At 37.2% G+C, this 19,707-nt stretch overlaps 1 protein-coding gene across 2 annotated transcripts in view; it reads left to right on the top strand.

Moving 5' to 3' along the window:
- SOX30 (SRY-box transcription factor 30) overlaps positions 1-19,707 on the top strand; it is a 41,991-nt gene that overhangs the window by 8,537 nt on the left and 13,747 nt on the right. The window contains exon 4 of one of the 2 annotated variants that reach the window (XM_053566776.1): positions 4,176-4,668. The exons of the other annotated variant lie outside the window; for it this stretch is intronic. Within the exon in view, the coding sequence (XP_053422751.1) occupies positions 4,176-4,668 (493 nt within the window). The remainder of the gene's footprint in view (positions 1-4,175; positions 4,669-19,707) is intronic. 2 annotated transcript variants of the gene reach the window in all.

Raw genomic sequence — 19,707 nt, 5'->3', positions numbered from 1 at the left:
TGCCAGCTCCAGTGTGTGATTGGCACTGTAACCAGTATGCCACAGGTGCTGAGCCCATATATGAATTTTCTAGTTCAATTATTTTGTTCTACATTTCATCTCTCAAGCCTGACATTGGTTTTCCTTATTGTATCTTAATTCAGTTGATTTCTTTCACTCTTCTATAAATTTTTAGTTAAAAAATGTTCTCTACTATTTTTTTGGTAGAAGACATGCCATTTTATTTTACCCACCTCTTCTTACTCAAAACAAAAGAAAACAAAGACTTCCATGATTCAGATACTGTTATAATCCCCCCAAAAGCTGGTATTCTTGTTTTAGCCTTAGCATTATGTCCATAGAAACTTAAATGTGGATTAAAAATTCCTCAAGAAGGAATGTCTCTTTATTATAAATTTTCTTGAGGAGGCACGGAAGGGGCAATTACATGGTTCAACACACAGAGTAAGTCTTCTTGAGGCACCTCATTACTGTTGTTTCTTCCCAGAGCCCTACTTTTCTTAGTGATTGCCTAACCATCCTTCCCAATTCTCAGTTCCCCATGTGGCTGTTCCTTGCTCCTTTCTCTTTCCTTTCTTTCTCTGTCCCCAGCCACATACTGGGCTCCCTCTCTTTATTACCTCTGTAAAGTTTTTTCGTGTAGAAAAATTTTGTCTGTCCTCAGTTTCTGCCATTCCCCGCTCCTTCACTATTTATCCTAGTCACACAACAAAAGCCCGGTTGCACCCTTCATCCACTCAGCACATGTAATGGATTCTTCCTCTTTGGAAGTGGGTGGTGAGAGATATGCAGGAGTTTTATAAACTGTATTTTTATTTTTTATCTTGTCTTTGTTTTTTATATATGTAAATAATATATAATATATTAATATAAATATAGAGCTAAAATTCTGCTCTTCATGTAATGATTAGATAATGCTAGCTACTTTAACAAGTTCTAATCTAAAGTATAATGGTTTAAACACGATTAAAGCATATTTTTGCCCAGGTGAAGTTAATGGCTCTCTTCCAAAAGGTGATTTATGGATCCAGGCTTCTTCTACCTATAGCTTTGCTGTCTTTAATATGTGGCATCCAAGGCCGTTGTACTGGTTGCAGAAATCTGCAAAAGGGGAAAGAATATGGAGGGTCATGTGTGTCTTTCATGTATCAGTCTCAGTTCCAGAAGTGATGCATATTGCTTCTACTTAGATTTTACTGGGTGGCTCTTCCCCACGTGGTCACTCCTAACTGCAAGGAAAACTGGGAAATGCAATCTATCTATGTGCTAGAAGAAAACAAGTGTTTGGCTAGTTTTACCATACTTTATCTACGGTTGGATACATTAGAGCTCTGCTTTTTTCATAAGTCTTCCTTTATTTTTAATTTATTTATTTTTTCATAAGTCTTCCTTATTAAGTGACAGTTTATCAGAGGTAGCTGGATGTTGCAGAGTTTAACCACATGCTTAGCAACCTGAATTTTGACATTTAGGATTCAACTCAACAGTAACGAGGAGCCCCTCATTCCTTATACTTCCATATGACTCACTATGTATCTATTTTTTCTTTCTTTTTTTTTTTTTTGTAGAGACAGAGTCTCACTTTATGGCCCTTGGTAGAGTTCTGTGGCATCACACAGCTCACAGCAACGTCCAACTCCTGGGGCTTAAGCGATCCTCTTGCCTCAGCCTCCCCAGTAGCTGGGACTACAGGCGCCCGCCACAACGCCCGGCTATTTTTTGGTTGCAGTTTGGCCGGGGCCGGGTTTGAACCCGCCACCCTCGGTATATGGGGCCGGCGCCTTACCGACTGAGCCACAGGCGCCGCCCCGTATCTATTTTTTCTTGCAAGATAAATGCTGTAGATAGAAGATCCAAGATAAATGCTGTAGATAGAAGATCTATATATCTATTTTTTTTATCTCAGACAAAAACAGTGCCAGGCATATGTTAGTTGCTCAATGAATATTTGCTGAATTATATGAATGTATGCTTACCGCCATGTGCCTAATTGCCACCTCTTCCTTTATAGGAATATAGAAAAGACCATTTGGTAAAAGATGCATCCCTTCCTTCTTCAGTAACTGAAGCTTTATCAGTGGATCTGTATGGCTCTTGTAATTTGTTTTTCCTTTGCCTAGGAAAATTGTATTTCTTTACTGAGGATTAATAGTTTATTTTACTGGGTATGAGAAAAAGAAATCTGCAAAAAGAAGTAGATTTTTGCAGCAAATGCCTTCAGTATAGTGACAATCGAGTAATAAAATTTTGACAGATTTTATGAATTAGCCTGGCTTCCTAGTTGTTAAAGGAGGTTTAGATCTTATACCAGGTCAGTAGTAGAAATATTATCAGCTCTAGGCTCATTTGTTTATCCTTTCATCCATTCATACTTTTCTTAACTATTTTTATTAACCAGATTCTGTGCTGATTGTGGTGGTGATGGCTTACATGCAAATAATTAACAAAGACTTACACAATTTCATAAGTGACAGATTTAAAGGGTTTGGAGAGAACATGGAAAAGGGAAATTACCTTGTGCTTGACGAATCAGGAAAGGCCAGATGACAGCCTGTGCCTTACAGGTGGGAGGGCTTGTCCTGTAACCTTATCAACTGAGAATCAGGACAGCTTCATTTACACTCTATTTCTCTACTTTACTGGGTCCGAGGCCATTTTGAAACAGCTGGATATGGCTCTTAATTCCCTACTTCCAGCTTTAAGATGGGCATTATCTGCCTTCTCTGGAGAGATGAAAGGAAAGGGAGGTCTTACCTGGATAAGGCTGAAAAAAGATGCACATTTCTTTTATCCTCCGACAGAGACATTTGTAATCACAGATTCTGTTTGTGGACTACATGTTTTGTTTTGTTTTTTTAAGACAGGGTATTGCCCTTATCACCCAGGCTAGAGTTTAGTGGCATGAACATAACTCACTGCAACTTTGAACTCCTGGGTTCAAGTGATCCTCCCACCTCAGCCTCCCCATTAGCTGTGATTACAGGTGTGCACCATCACACCTGGCTAATTTTTCTGATTCTTTATAGAGATGGGGGTCTCACTGTGTTTGCCCAAGCTAGTCTTAAACTCCTGGCCTCAAGTGATTATCTCACCTCAGGCTCCCAGAAGTGCTGGGATTATAGGCATGAGCCACCATACCCACCTGCATCTTTTTTTATTAACAAACAGCTAACTATATCAGAGTAAACTGGATCATTACTCTATTGCTATGGCATCTATTAGTATTTCTTCAGGGAAGTTAAGTTTAGGCTAGGTGTGTCATTTGGGTAACTCAGTAATTCAATTAGCAGTCCTGTATTCCTCAGGAATGGAAAAATAAAACTCTAATTGTCTCCCTGCCTTTAAAAATTCTGCTCTGTCGTGCAGTACTATTGCTGCAATGGTTGACCTGTGACAAGTCCTAATGTCATTTGGAAATTTCCTTCTGTATTCATATTCAGCCCACTAGAGTGAAACAATTTTAATTGTTTCCTTAAGTTTTGTTTAACTAAAAATTAAATGTCTTTTATAATTTAGTTTAATGTAGAAAGGTTTACAAAATACAAGAAAAATGATCCACACTACTATTCTGGAACCCCTATTAATAATATACAGGGTTTAATAATTTACTATTTTAAATTGCACACAAACTTTATGGGCACCCTGTATATAAAATTAATATGTTTAGATAAATAGAAAATTAAAATAGTAGGTATTAAATGAAAGTCTAGCTTTTCTTACTGCCCCACTGTCCTATCTCCTCTCCTAGATGATGGCTCCTTAAAGGTAATTACTGTCAGTAGTTTCATATTATATTTTTAGAAACACATACCTGTGCATACCAGCATTCATGTATATTCCATTCTTTCAGTTTATTAATCAATAATTTTATTCATTTATTTGTCCAAAATACATTTGTTGAGAGCCTGTTACAGGCCAGGCAGAATGTTCTATTCCCTGGGGATACAGCACTTAGAGTCTAGCTGGGAAAGAGAAACAAAAAATATAAATAAATAAGGAAACAAGATGACTTCAGTTTATTCAAAATGTTGTAAAGGAAATAGAGTGGTTTGATATGATAATGATATTAGGTAACATGGTTAATGAAGCTGCTTGTACAGCTTATTAAATTTTACTAAAAGAAGAAAAACGGAGTGACTCACTTAATTCTTGACTTGTTATTTTTATTTCTAAAGGTGATGCCCCACCTGCCATCCAGCTGCCCACACCTGCAGTCCAGCGCCCAAGCCCCATCACGCTTTTCCAGCCCAGTGTCTCCAGTACCGCCCAGGTGGCCGTCCAGGCTCCAAGTCTGCCCATCCGTCCAGCACTCCCACCACAGCGTTTTGCTGGGCCTTCCCAAACGGACACTCATCGGTTGCATTCTGGAGCCAGTCACTCTGTGAAGAGACCAACCCCTGTCTCTTTGGAGAGCACCAACAGGATTCCAACTAGTGCAAGTACTGCCCATGCCAGATTTGCAACCTCAACCATCCAGCCTCCCAAGGAGTACTCCAGTGTTTCCACTTGTCCCAGAAGTGCTCCAATCCCTCAGGCCCCGCCCATTCCACACTCACATATCTACCAACCTCCTCCCCTTGGCCATCCAGCTACTCTGTTTGGAACACCACCGAGATTTTCTTTTCATCATCCTTACTTCCTACCTGGACCTCACTACTTCCCATCAAGGTAAATGAACAGTATTTTTCTTTTCACCTAATAATATAGCTAATACATTTTTACTTCCGAAGCCATCTCTTTTTTACCAAAAAGGGGACTTCCTCAATTCTGCTTGGATTTGTAATTTAGAGGCCAAATTCCTATAACTCTGTATTATCTAACCTAATAGTTGAAGGGGACCAGATGGGGAGGGTGGGAAGCTAGAAAGAGTACATGCTCTACCTAATTCAGCTCTAGGGTGACTCTTGCCTCAGGAGAATATAGGCTGTGATGTCAGATATTATTTTTCATGCAAAACAACTATAAGGGACCTAAGATCATTTAGTTGAATCCCCTTATTGTGTAGAGTTGTGCTTCTCAAACTTTAATGTGTATATAAATCATGTGATATTTTGTTAAAAATGCAGATCTTGGCCAGGCAGGTGACGCCTGCCTATAATTCTAGCACTCTGAGAGGCTGAGGTAGGAGGATTGTTTGAGCTTAGGAGTTCAAGACCAGCCTGAGCAAGAGCAAGACCTCATCTCTGCAAAAAAACTAGAACAATTAGTTGGACGTTGTGGCTGTAGTCCCAGCTACTGGGGAGGCGGAGTCAGGAAAATTGCCTGAACCCAGGGGTCTGAAGCTGCTGTGAGCTAAGCTGATGCCATGGCACTCTAGCCTGGGCAACAGAGTGAGGTTCTGCCTCAAAAGAAAAAAAAATGTGACTGGGCACAGTGGCTCACACCTGTAATCCTAACACTCTGGGAGACCGGGGAGGGAGGGTCAGGGGGGTTGCCTGAGCTCACGTGTTGTGTTCGAGACCAGCCTGAGCCAGAGCGAGACCTCGTTTCTAAAAAAAAAAACAGGGTATTGTGACAGGCATCTGTAGTCCCAGCTACTTGGGAGGCTGAGGCAAAAGAATCACTTACACCCAAGAGTTTGAGGTTGCTGTGAACTGTGACAGTACTCTACCAAGGGTGACAAGAGTTTGAGGTTGCTGTGAGCTGTCACAGTACTCTACCAAAGGTGACAAAGTGAGACTCTCAAAAAAAAAATGCAGATTCTGATTTCTTCAGTCTGGAGTATAGTAGTTTATAGTGGGGTGTAGTGTACCTGATATTCTGCATTTCTAACAAACTCTGAAATGATTGCCAGTTCTGCCGGTTTATGGACCATACTTTAAGTAGCAACAGTATGGTGGAGGACACTTGGTCTAAGAAAGGTTAAATGGGGTGGCGCCTGTTGCTCAGTGAGTAGGGCACCAGCCCCAATATACAGAGGGTGGCAGGTTCAAACCCGGCCCGGGCCAAACTGCAACAAAAAATAGCCAGTCGTTGTGGCGGGCGCCTATAGTCCCAGCTACTTAAGGAGGCTAAGGCAAGAGAATCGCCTAAGCTCAAGAGCTGGAGGTTGCTGTGAGCTGTGACACCACAGCACTCTACCGAGGGCAACGGAATAACACTCTGTCTCTAAAAAAAAAAAGAAGAGGAAGAAAGAAAGGTTAAATGACTACTTCAAAGTTACACACTCTCTTCATGCTCTTTTTACCAAACCAGAAAATTTCTCAAATTACCAAATGTCTTAGGAAAACAAATTTGTAACTTTTCATTTTTGGAATGATAGAATTAGCCTCTACTTTTCAATTACTCTTAAATGTTTAGAGAAAGATGGTTCCTATTGTGATTGAAATGTTAAGTGTCTAACACCAGTCTTCTATTGTTACATACTTCGGAAGTAAATATATTCTCCACTAGGGCATACCTACTCATTAAATGAAACAACTTTTGAGGCATGCATTTGTGTTGCTTCTTCCTTTCAAGTCCTTAGCTCTAGATTGGAATCAGGTGGAACTAGGGGATTAAATCAGGTGAAGGGAAGATTTTGCTATCTAGGGTTTATTTGTTTTGTTTTTTCCTGTTGACTTTACTCATTTTATCTTTTGCAGCTTTCAAAATTATTTTTAGTTCAAGGGATCAAACTTCAAGAGACTCCTAAACCCAGGGGTTGATAATCTCTTCTCACTGCTATCTGCCAGGATCTAGGACAGTGGTTCTCAACCTCCCTAATGCCTGGTAATGCTGCGACCCTTTAATACAGTTCCTCACGTTGTGGTGACCCCCAACCATAAAATTATTTTCGTTGCTACTTCATAACTGTAATTTTACTACTGTTATGAATTGTAATGTAAATATCTGATATGCAGTATGTATTTTCATTGTTACAAAGGGGTCGCGACCCACAGGTTAAGAACCACTGATCTAGGATTTAATAGGAGTTTTGAAGAATTTTACAAAATGTTTCCTAGCTATAAGGGGAGTATTAAGAATATAGATGATATGTAATAGATGAGTAGATTTGGGAACACTTGACCTTAGAATCTTGAGGCCTGTAACCAAATTTATAGAAATTTAACCTGTTACATAATTAATTTTATGATACAGGAATGTCTTGGGCAGTATTTTCTCAAGAAAGGACAAAAAGAGTCTAGAATGGGCTGTCTCCCACAGTCTTACTCTGTTACTGTTTTTTTGAGACAGAGTCTTATTTTGTCACTCTTGGTAGAGTGCTGTGAGACACAGTAACCTCAAACTCTTGGGCTCAAGTGATCCTTTTGCCTCAGCCTCCTGAGTAGCTGGGACTACAGGCACCTGCCACAATGTCTGGCTATTTTTAGAGACGGGGTCCACTCTTGCTCAGGTTGGTCTCAAACTCCTGAGCATAGGCAATCCACCTGCCTCAGACTGACTCCCAGGGTACTAGGATTACAGGTGAGCTACCATGCCTGCCCCTAGCTGTTACTTTTTTTTATTTGCTGTATTTTCTTCTTTTTAGCGGTTGGAGAGTTAGACATTTTTATATTTAAAATCCTTCAACAATTTTAGGACTTGGGTATATTGTTTCTTACATTTTCAGATAAATTGATCAGATGTTAAATAGCTTTGGCAAGGTTACACAATGGCAGAGCCAATATCAAATCTTTGTTTGATTTTGAATTTTGTATTTGTTTTTGTTGTTTTTTACTACATGAGTAAGACTTCTTAAAGCTCTTCTTGACTGGCAGCTATTAAGCTGTTAGTTGCTACCAGAAAATCATATTAAAAATATGTACTTTTGAATGCAAAACTCCTATAGTCAAATGGACTTTGGAGTAGGTAATACTTCCTTATATTTGAAGTAGAAAGGCTATCTTTCTTACTCATGGCAAGGCTTCTAGGACTTAGCTGTTAAAGTACAAATCATCTGACATCCTAAGGAACATTTTCAAAGGAGTATCTTAGAAGTAGGTTCTTAAAAGACAGAAATTTTACCTTTTTAATACTGCTATTGCAAATGAAGAGAGTAAGTATTATACTGAATTTTAATTCTTTTAAGAATGGCAAAGCAGTACATTAGCTATAAACACTAAGCTATTTTGTTTCCCATAATAGGAGAGCAATTTTATAAATTATAGTAAGTTTATAATTTTAAGTGTATAAGTTTGTATAAATTTAAGTGTATAATTTTAAGTGTATAAATTACGTACGTATAACTTATATGTACGTAATTTATAAGTATGTGTAAGTATACAAAATAATATAAATTATAAATTAGTCTTTCATTTGTTTTTCTGATTTTCTATGGGTCTGATAATTTTCCTAAGGAAATGGATAATATAGTTACTTATGCTCATCTAGATAGTATATTTTAGTAAAATTTGGCATAGCTAAATGACAAAATTGATTCTGAGTTTTTCTATCCTCCCTGCTGATAATCTCATATAAAGAGTATTTCTTCCCTATTTTAATCCATATATATAAGTATGTTGAATTATCTATTTCAATACCATAATGTAATGGACATTTGTGATATATATAGTGTATATGTATATATTTATGTTTATTATTTTTTTAAAGGTTTTTACAAAATAGTCCATTTTACTTTGTGTATCTAGAGTAAAAATCAAGTAGTTTAGGTGATTTAGTCAAGGTGTCCTTTTTTTTCAGTTAGTCTTTTATTTTTTAATCAAGGAGTCATTTTATAAAAAGAAGGAAATTCAAAAGTGCTGATCCTTATCTCTATATAGATTTATAGGAAAAAGGCTAACATCTTATTCCTGCCTTCAAGTCTTATCCATCTTCATAATGTATTTATTGAAACACTCTGTGTACTACAAAGAAGACTAATAATTTCTTCTTTTCTGCCCACCCCCCTTCTTTCTTCTTCTTGAAATGTATTTTTGCTTTCACATTCAAGGAAGATATGTTATGATCTTCATTTTTTTGACCATTAAGTAAAGAAAAAAGTTTTTAAAAATCTATTGCAATTAAGAATTTTGAGAGGATATGAAAAATAAATGAGGATTTATTAACTTAAAATATATAGAAAATACACTTAGATATATGTAAGGTAGGGAAAGTAAGTCCAAAGAATTCCTGGACAGAAGAGATTTGGTTATTAGTCTAGTAATAAGAGAGATTAAAAGAGAGAAAAGAACATAAATGACAATGAGAACAAATAAGTAGAAAAGAATAGATATGAACACATTTTTCTACACACTATTAAACCTGTCTCCCATTCTTGGAAATAGGTCTTCATTAATCTGATGGAGAATGTTTATCTTGTCTTTTAATAAGTACAGATTACAGTTTTTATTTGTTTTGAGTGGCAGACATTTTCATTAATAATCACACAAGCTCTTCCCTGTTGGGCTGCTAATGGCATACAGGAGGCAGCAGTTTTTAAATATAACTGAGACTGGGCTGCTGCTGACTTCTAACTGAAGCGTTCTTAATTCCTGCCTGGTGATATGGAACTTTTGTTCTATTACTATGAAGAGATTAAAAACTGTCTTCTTAATCTCTTGAGTTCAAAAATGGCAGACAAAAAGTACTGAGCATTAAAATAACTTAGAATTATTACATTTAGTATATTTGCTTGGTACAACTTTATGAACAAAAGTCCAAGTTTGTAATTTAGTTGGCATTTAAAGTATATCTGGTAATCAAAAATGTCAGATAATTAAGTCTATAACATTTTGAATATCTACATGGGAACCACTTGTATTCACTACACTTAATAAAAAGACCAGTATAATTTACACATAAGGTCACCTTTCAGTCTGGAGTTTGCTGTGTCTCTTTTCATTGGTACTTTTATATCTCCAGTGTCCATGTGTCCCTATCATTTTATGATAACAGGTTACAAAACACTCGATATTAAAGGCGTTTAGTCTAGTTCTAGAACTCATAGGGCTTCGTTTTGTCACTTAGATAAGTTGGTCTAGACTTTTTCTTCTGTCCATAGACAATTTTTAATGTCTGGCAACTTAATAAGAGGAGTATCTGAGGTATCCTAAGTTGTACAGGTCTGGCTGTGAACCAGTTACGTCTTGTGATTTGACAACCATGGGGGTTAGTGTCAGTACTATTTTAAGAGATATAAGAATGTCATCTGTGGACAAACCATAGTGTTTGCAAATAATATTACTCCAGTATGTCACTCAGAAATCATCTAGCTTCACTTCTGTTTTTAATGCAAAGGGAAAAATTTCTTTCTAGTGACTTTACCTGGGCAAAAGATAGTTTTTGAGCTTCTCAAAGGTTTTTTCTGTATCCAGTTGACTTACCAATAGAAGAAGCAGTGTGGTGTGTTTCTTCTCTGGTTGTGGACATCACATATTTCTTCTGGACCAGTTTCACCAGGCACTTACATTGGCAGAAACAAAAATGAGTTCAGTTTATTTGGTATGATTTAGATGCTAGCATAGCCAACAATTAGATTGATTAGTTAGTGTGACCAGGTTTGAAAGACTGGAATAAAGGGATGCCAGGTCTGTGTCTGATCTGCTGGAAAAAAACAATAAGGGTTAGTGAGAAAAAGGCATAGTTAGAAAAAAGAGCTATAGTGAAAGATAAACAGGAGAATGAGGTAGGTTAGGGCAGTTTCCACTCAGCTTCCAATGTGCAACTTTTAAAGGTGGAGGCTTAAAGAAGTATCCAAAAGAACCAGTTGAGGAAGTTTTAGAAGACCAAAAGGAATTTATAGACGAAAGAATGAGGTTTCTTGATCTTTGTTCTTGGGAAAAGCTGTCTATTTCAAGAAGTCGTCTGCTTCAGGGGACTGGGAACTGGTCCTAGAAATTTTTACTTTCAGTTCATTTGTAGGGGTCATCTTCTAATTGTTAGTGTAGTTTGGCATGACTCACAGAAATCTAGGATTTCTTTTTCGTTGAGTGACATATATAGGTGGTTAACAGTTCTTTATAAGGATGTCTCCAGCAAAGTGACAGCACATGTCTTCTAAGATCCTTGGTGTACATGTGATCTCTTGGTCAAACAGGATGACAAGGCCTGTCGGTTGGTGGAAGCCATGCTCTTTTCACCTGTCGATGATATTAGTTAGCATCTCTGTGTAACTAGCCATGTATATAGCATTGTTCACTTAAATCCCCATGGTGTTCAGTCAGTACAAAAATAGGTTTATAGATGCCATAGGCAAGGGATGATAGAACACTATTTCAAAGGGGTTAAACCATGTCTTCTAATTGGAGTATTCCAGATTTTATAAGGGCCAAAGGTAATTTTTCTGGCTTCTGGATATTAAAGTCCACTGTTTTGACAGACTTTACTAAAATCATTTTTATTTTTAGATGTTTACATTTTTCTTGCCCTGAGTGAGGAATGGGAATGCAATGGGATATGAATTAAAATAAGTGTCCTAGACTCTTTGTAAGCAAATGGCTTAAAATGAGTCTCCTATGGCTGGCTCACGCCTGTAATCCCAGCACTCTGGGAGGCCGAGGCAAGCAGATCACCTGAGTTCACAAGTTCGAGACCAGCCTGAGCTAGAGCGAGACCCCAGCTGGGTGTTGTGGCGCAAGGGTGCCTGTAGACCCAGCTACTTTGGGAGGCTGGGGCAAGAGAATTGGCTTGAGCACAAGAGTTTGAGGTTGCTGTGAGCTATGACGCCATGGCACTCTACCAAGGGTGACAAAGTGAGACTCTGTCTCAAAATAAATAAATAAATAAACAGACGAGTCCACTGATTTGACCCAATCTATAAAGGGAGGTTAGAACATGAGATAATCTCAGTTACTATTTTTTTTTTTTTTTTTACTGCTGTTGTAGTATCAGCATATCTAGTTAAATAACATTTACTCTATTCACTAAACAGTAAACAACAGTGAGAAAAGCTTAAATTTGGAGGTAAATCTGTAAAATCAATTTGGAGTGTCAAAAAGGGGTAGTCTGAGCTTTGGGGGGCCAGTTTCCTCCAGAGATTTAATGAGATTTACAAACAGTGCACTGGGAAATAATTTAATCAGAGATATTATAGATCCCAGGGTAATACCAACTATATGTTTTTTCTTGATTATCCCCCAAAATGCACATATCTCTATATGATGGGAGACAAGTACAAATCAAAAAGTTGAAAGAAAAGAAGACTAGGGAGTCCATTTAACCCAATATGCAATCTATTTGAATTATAGACTTACTGGCAATAGGAGTGTCAGTAGAAATTAAGAAATAAGATTTTTAAATTGTGTCAACTGTCTGGCAGACTTTAAAGGCACATTTGGAGTCTTTGTAAATAGTCTTTGTAAATAGTTTTTCCTCATGTCAATATTCATGTCAAGTTATACTAAGGGCGAAGTTCAGAAGCTTGTGCTGACTTTATAGCAGGCAGGGAGTAGTATAGCCAGTTATTATGCTACTTTTGAAATCACATTTACAAGAGCTGTCACAAAAAAAAAAGTAATTCTGTGTTGTTTAAAGGAATATCTGAGAGATTTTCTCATGGTTTTGAAATTATATCAACAGCTGTAAGGCAATCATGTGAGATGGAGTGGGGGTTCTCTATTGTCAGGGAGCGGTAGGAGTGTAGCTGGATTTAAAGTGTTGCAAGGATGTGAAATAATGGAGGGACTGGTTCATTAAGGCTTGTTCATGGAGGGGTCTATTGTCCAGTAGAGACACGCTGTGTTTTGTGGGCTTGTATGAGAGTAGACAAAGCATGGGAACATGGAAATGAATAGGGGAACCTAATGTAAGGGTGCTGGCTTTGTTAATTAGGGTAGCAGCTGCTGCCACTGCAAGTAGGTATGGGGGCATGCCTGCAGCCACAGGATCTAATTGGCATAGAAAATACATTATAGAACAGATCTGAGAGGAAAGGGGCTTGCTTTAAAATACTAGCAGAAGTTGCGTTGTTATCATGGCAATATAGATGGAAAGGTTTATTAAAATTAGGTAAGTAGACTCAGCGCCCTTAGCACTGTGGTTTTAGTATCAGCCACATACACCGAGGCTGGCGGGTTCAAACATGGCCTGGGCCAGCTAAACAACAATGACAACTGCAACAAAAAATAGCTGTGCAATGTGATAGGCGCCTGTTGTCCCAGCTACTTGGGAGGCTGAGGCAAGAGAATCTTTTAAGCCCAAGAGTTTGAGGTTGCTGTGAGCTGTGATACGATAGTACTCTACCAAGGGTGACATAGTAAGACTCTGTCTCTAAAATAAAATAAGGTTAAGTACAGAGCAGGAGGTGTGGTTAATGTTAATTTAAGAGTTTCAAAGGAGTTTAATGTTTCTCTGGGCCAGAGAATAGACTTTTGGATACCATGAGGAAGGAGGGAATATGATAATTTAGTGAAGACAACAAAATTAGAAATCCATTGTGTATAGTAACCAGTTGCTACTAGAAATTTACATAGTTGTTTTTTAGTTTGGGGAAGAGGGATGGACAAAATTGACTTAAGGGATTTTGGGGACAGTTTTTCAGTGCCTTGAGATATTTCATGTCTTAAGTAACAGTTGTCGGTACTTACTAGAGTTTAGAATTAGAGGCTTTATGGCCTTTTAAAAAGTTTTTTAAAAGAATGAGAATCTTAAGAGGGTACTTTGCTTAGTTTGATTACAGAGTAAAAGATTAATATACTGAACATAAGTGGATCTCTGGGTAAAGGTAATAGTGTTAGTTTAGATATTGAGAGAATATTGAAAGAGTTGTATTTTTTAGGTGTTCAGATATAAATTAACTAATAATTAAAGAGAAATTATGAATCAGAGTGTAACAGAATAAAAAAGAAAATTGAGTAGAAGTTAATTGTATTCTTAAAGTTATCTGAATTAAATTTATGAGTTGGGTTTTAGCTTCTTTTCTTTTTCTTTCTTTTTTTTTTTTTTTTTTTGAGACAGAGTCTCAAGCTATCACCCTGGTAGAGAGCCATGGCATCACAGCTCACAGCAACCTCCAACTCTCGGGCTTAAGCAATTCTCTTGTCTCAGCCTCCCAAGTAGCTGGGACTACAGGCGCCCACCACAACACCCAGCTATTTTTAGTTGGAATTGTCATTGTTGCTTAGCAGACCCAGGATGGGTTCGAACCCAACACCCTACGTGTATGTGGCGAGCACCCTTGCCAACTGAGTTACAGGTGCCACCACAGCTTCTTGATAAAATATATGATTTAAGTACTTATTATTTTAGGCCAACTGATTAGAGCTTTTTAAATATTAAATATTACTTGGTAGTAAAATATCATATGCAAGTGACATATATAGATATAGACATGCAGACAGAAGTAGTTTTAATAGTATTTTATTTTATTTTATTTCATTTTATTTTATTTTATTTCATTTTTGAGACAGAGTTTCATTTTGTCATCCCAGTAGAGTGCTGTGACTGTCTAGCTCACAGCAACTTCATACTCCTGAGCTCAAGTGATCCACCCAGCTTGGCTTCGGAGAGTGCTGGGATTACAGGCGTGAGCCACTGCATCCGGCAGTTTTACAAAGACTTTTTACTTGTTGGTTTTTAAATATTATTTTTAATTTAGACTATTAATCTTTGAATTACTTATTTTATTGTTTTAAGTAATTACTAACTAGGCAACAACTTTGCCTTTTTGTAAGGTCTTGTCATTTTTATGAGCATTTGTTGCTTTTAGGAATTCAATACTTACATGTGTACAGGTAGGCATTGCCAGAAAGTAGAATACTCCGTTATTTTAGAAATAAAAGATTCTGTTTTACTATAAATCTTGTCTCTAGCTTTCAGATTTTCGTGATTAATTTAAGTGATGATTTTTTTTCTTTACATAACCGTATGTAAAGGAACATATGGAGCAAATATAGAAATCTTTGCAAACTTCTGAAACTTGGAGTTTGCATCTTTCGAAGTATAGTTAACTATTGTTTATTTTTGCCTGATATAGACATTTGAGGCTTTTAACTAAATTTAAGGTAATTTAATTCTTAAATTTAGTTTTATTCTAGACTTATTTTAGTTTGTCACAATGTTTGAAGACAAGATCAAAAATTTTGCTTAAAAACTTATTTAAAAACATAAATCTGTGTTATATTAGAATCTGAGAACTTATCCAAAGTCCTCAGTTGCAGTGAGAGAGTAAACAGGTCCAGCAGGTGCCTCACTTGGACTCTCAGTGCTTGAGCTCTCTGTGTTCCTGGGAGTCTCTGGGAGTTTTGTCTCGGAATTGACGTTTGATAAAAATTAAATTTAACAGAGTTTAATTGAGCAAAGAATATTTCACAGACCGGTCAGTTGAATTAGAATTGTCTTAAAGAGATTCTAATGTTGAGAAGATTCATGGACAGAAAAGAGAAAGTGAGGTATAAAAAATAGCTATTGGTTGCAGCTCAGTATTTACTTTACTTAAATATAGTTTGCATAGCTGGCCACTGTTGATTGGCCAAAATTGAGTAGAAAGAAGTGAAGATGAATGAAGCAAACTTTACTGAGGACGAACAGCTGATTTCTTTTTTTTACTTTGTAAGTAAAATCAGTAAGCATTAACTAAGGTTATGTAATTAAAGATGCAAGAAGTATTTGAAGAGGTGGAGAACAGTGTTCACAAGATCCATAAAAGAAAGGTATTACTGGTCATGAACAAGATGTAATTTATAATTTTTTCCAGTCACATTGTCTAGGGTCCCAGCTTTTCAGCTGACTATTCATACATAAATATCTAAAAGTCTCATATATCTGTATAGAATATAGGAAAGCAAAAGTTGTGCACAGAAGGGAAAAGAACTAATGAACAGTTTAAATTATAAATATCAAACCAGAATAGATTCATTCTTTGCCCGAGAATCGAACCTAGGGCTGCTGAGATGAAAATATAGAACTTCAACCTTTAGGCTATGAAGCAAACTGGGCTGTCATTTATTCTTACAGTGGCAGTATTCAAAAGATTTTTTTTCCTTTGTTTTAAATCAGATATTTGCTTTTTAATTTTGTCAAGAGAATTTTTAGGATTAGTCATAACATTGTGTCTTTTTAAATCTAATTTTTATATTAACATAAAGTAATTATTCCACATAAGAGATCTCTGAAAGCTTTTTGTTTGTTTGCTTGTTTGTTTATTGTTGGGGATTTGTTGAGGGTACAATAAGGCAGATTACACTGATTGCATTTGTTAGGTAAAGTCCCTCTTGCAATCATGTCTTGCCCCAAGAAGGTGTGGCACGCACCAAGGCCCCACCCCCTCCCTCCTTCCCTCTCTCTGCTTTTCCTCCCCCCCCATGACCTTAACTGTCATTAGTTGTCCTCATATCAAAATTGAGTACATAGGATTCATGCTTCTCCATTCTTGTGATGCTTTATTAAGAATAATGTCTTCCACTTCCATCCAGGTTAATAGGAAGGATGTAAAGTCTCCATTTTTTTTAATAGCTGAATAGTATTCCATTGTATACATATATACCACAGCTTGTTAATCCATTCCTGGGTTGGTGGGCATTTAGGCTGTTTCCACATTTTGGCGATTGTAAACTGAGCTGCAATAAACAGTCTAGTACAAGTGTCCTTATGATAAAAGGATGTTTTTTTCCTTCTGGGTAGATTCCCAGTAATGGGATTGCAGGATCAAATGGGAGGTCTAGGTTGAGTGCTTTGAGGTTTCTCCATACTTCCTTCCAGAAAGGTTGTACTAGTTTGCAGTCCCACCAGCAGTGTAAAAGTGTTCCCTTCTCTCCACATCTACGCCAGTTTTGAGATTTTGTGATGTGGGCCATCTCACTGGGGTTAGATGGTATCTCAGGGTTGTTTTGATTTGCATTTCTCTAATATATAGGGATGATGAACACTTTTTCATATGTTAGCCATTCGTCTGTCTTCTTTAGAGAAAGTTCTATTCATGTCTCTTGCCCATTGATATATGGGATTGTTGGCTTTTTTCATGTGGATTAATTTGAGTTCTCTATGGATCCTAGTTATCAAGCTTTTGTCTGATTGAAAATATGCAAATATCCTTTCCCATTGTGTAGGTTGTCTCTTTGCTTTAGTTGTTGTCTCCTTAGCTGTACAGAAGCTTTTCAGTTTAATGAAGTCCCATTTGTTTATTTTTGTTGTTGTTGCAATTGCCATGGCAGTCTTCTTCATGAAGTCTTTCCCCAGGCCAATATCTTCCAGTGTTTTTCCTATGCTTTCTTTGAGGATTTTTATTGTTTCATGCCTTAAATTTAAGTCTTTAATCAATTTTTGTGAGTGGGGAAAGGTGTGGGTCCAGTTTCAGTCTTTTACATGTGGATATCCAGTTCTCCCAACACCATTTATTGAATAGGGAGTCTTTCCCCCAAGGTATGTTCTTGCTTGGTTTATCAAAGATTAGGTGGTTGTAAGATAGATCTCTGAAAGTTTTTAATAACATTTAGAAATCTTTTAATTTAAAGGATCTATTTAAGGCCATTAATTACAATGGTATGTATATTCTAAAAGCAACTCAATCCAACGTCTCTTTATAAAGCCCAGGTGAAAATTTTCCAGAGTTGACCTTGAGAGAGTACAAAGAAGGCTCAATGCCTCTTCATAGAAAATGCCATTTCCAAGATTCCCAAAAATTCACTCTCAGAAATAGACTTATGATAGAATAGACAATGACAAAAACTCACTTCCCAGAGTTTGACACATTCAGTACATACAGTGTGCTGCTTAGAATCTGAACGTGTTTCAGACTCCGTCTTTCCAGACTGGCCCCCTGATATGATCCTGATAAAACACACAACCTGGATGGCGGAGACAGAGGAGAGAATAACCACTCAGTCACAAGTCAAGCTCAGAGACATAAAACAGGATGAGAGGGAAATATCATGCATTTTTTGTTTCAGAGACCTACAACAAAATTTGTCTTAAAAGATAACTGGACTAGTCAGAACCATGTAACTGGGTAGTATGTCAGGCCGGTTTGGACGCTGCGCCTGTGGGGAGCTAGGCCTGAGTTCAGCTCTATGGTAACCCTATTTAGACAAAACAAGACTGAAAGACAAGGGACAAAACTAGAACATGCAATAACAACAACAAAAATAAAAGCTATTTCTGAGAGGAGATGGAATCAAACAATATGAATATTTATATCCCACAAATTACCAAAAAATATATTAATACCAGAGTAGCTTATAAGACTAGTCATCAACAAAAACGTTTTCCTCATTAATCTTAACTTTGGAAAGGACAATGATCTTTTATCATCTGTTCAATCGGAGCCCACAGAGAGGGAGTCAGACTGGTAAGTAAAGTGTCTTACCACATGCCGGCTGGACAGAGTTCCAATCTTCCTGCTTTTAGGAGAGCATTGTGACTTTGAGATCCTGCCAAATACCTCAAACTGTAGGGATCATGGTGAAACGCTCCACTTTTCCCTTGGTTGGTTTGCTGAAAGATCTACTCACAGTTATAGCTGATTAATAAGAGAAAGGATTATTTCCAAATACCATGCCCATGGAGGGAACCACAAGAATGATTATCCAATGTCTCAATGATAGTCAGATACCTTTCTAGGTATCTTTTTGAAGGGAGGGGAGAGAATGTGGAGTGTGGGTGCAACATACAGATTGACTCATAAATTAACATGAGAGACAAGTATTATGCTTTAAATGTTTGGGCCAGGTCTCCTAGCATTCAGGATGAGGAAAGGAAGTCAGTTGTCCCCTTTGATCTCCTGATCAGGTCAGTCTGGTTTTAGGCAGATAGAGGGAAAACCCTTCCTAATGCTTTCTGATTGTGAGTGGCCTTTAATTCAAAATATTCTTTATGTTAAGTAGTCATATTTTGGGGTAAAATTTCCTTAGTTCCTTCAAGGTCTTGACTGTGTTCAAGGTAGAAAATGAAACTAAAACTTGTCCATAAAGCCAGAACCTAGAGCTAGAAACTTTTGTCACTGACCCATATAAAACACAAAGAGAAATTTGTTACCTAGGGCTCTATATGATTTCCATTAGAAATCAAAACTCTAAGGTGTATTACACACTGTTTCAGAATATTAAATCATCCTGTCCACTTGATGGAGACATTTCTAAGCTGAGAAATTAATGTACAACATTAATTACATTGGTACGTGGTCTAGAGGAACATTTGCACCAACCAAGAGGCCACTTAGGATATCCAAAGTTGGGAGAAAGGGAAATGATCATTAAAGCTTTAAAAAATTGCAGAACACAAGGAAAGGATTCATTAACAAGAGTCTGTAGATTCTACAAATGAGGATTAACATCTCAAGAATTGGATGTAATTGAATATCGGGAAGACACTAAAAATCAATATTTCTTTTTTTTTATTAAATCATAGCTATGTACATTGATATGATCATGGGCAATATTTCAAATAATTAAAGAGGACTTCTTTTCCAACCCAAAGGAGGTAATAGTGACTAGACTTACCTCTCATCTGAAACAATCAAAAACCCAGACAATATATATGAAAATATTATTTTCAAGAAACAGGGCATCAGGCAATGAAGAACAGAGATCCCCAAGAGATGGGAAGCTAATGAGGTATGCCCTACAATTTCTCAGTTTACTGGCCTAGAAACCACTGTGCAGGGAGGAGAAATGCAGCCATATTCTGACAGAATCTCTGAGACAGAGATAAAAGTCAGCGAGATCAAATTTGATAGATTGCTCAGGATAGAGTAACAGAAGACAGGTACACACAGAAGGAACTCCAGGTATCTGTGCAGAGTTTCTTGAAGTACTGATTATTGCTTATTTTTAGAGGAAACTACCCAACTCTAGTGAAATAACCACCTGGATAGGTTAGAGAAAACAGTACCCAGCACTCACACAGTGCCTGGAG

Source organism: Nycticebus coucang, chromosome 17, assembly GCF_027406575.1.
Source record: "Nycticebus coucang isolate mNycCou1 chromosome 17, mNycCou1.pri, whole genome shotgun sequence".
Lineage (NCBI taxonomy): Eukaryota > Metazoa > Chordata > Mammalia > Primates > Lorisidae > Nycticebus > Nycticebus coucang.
The sequence above is the reverse complement of the archived record's forward strand: the minus strand, read 5'-3'. Positions and strand labels throughout refer to the sequence as shown.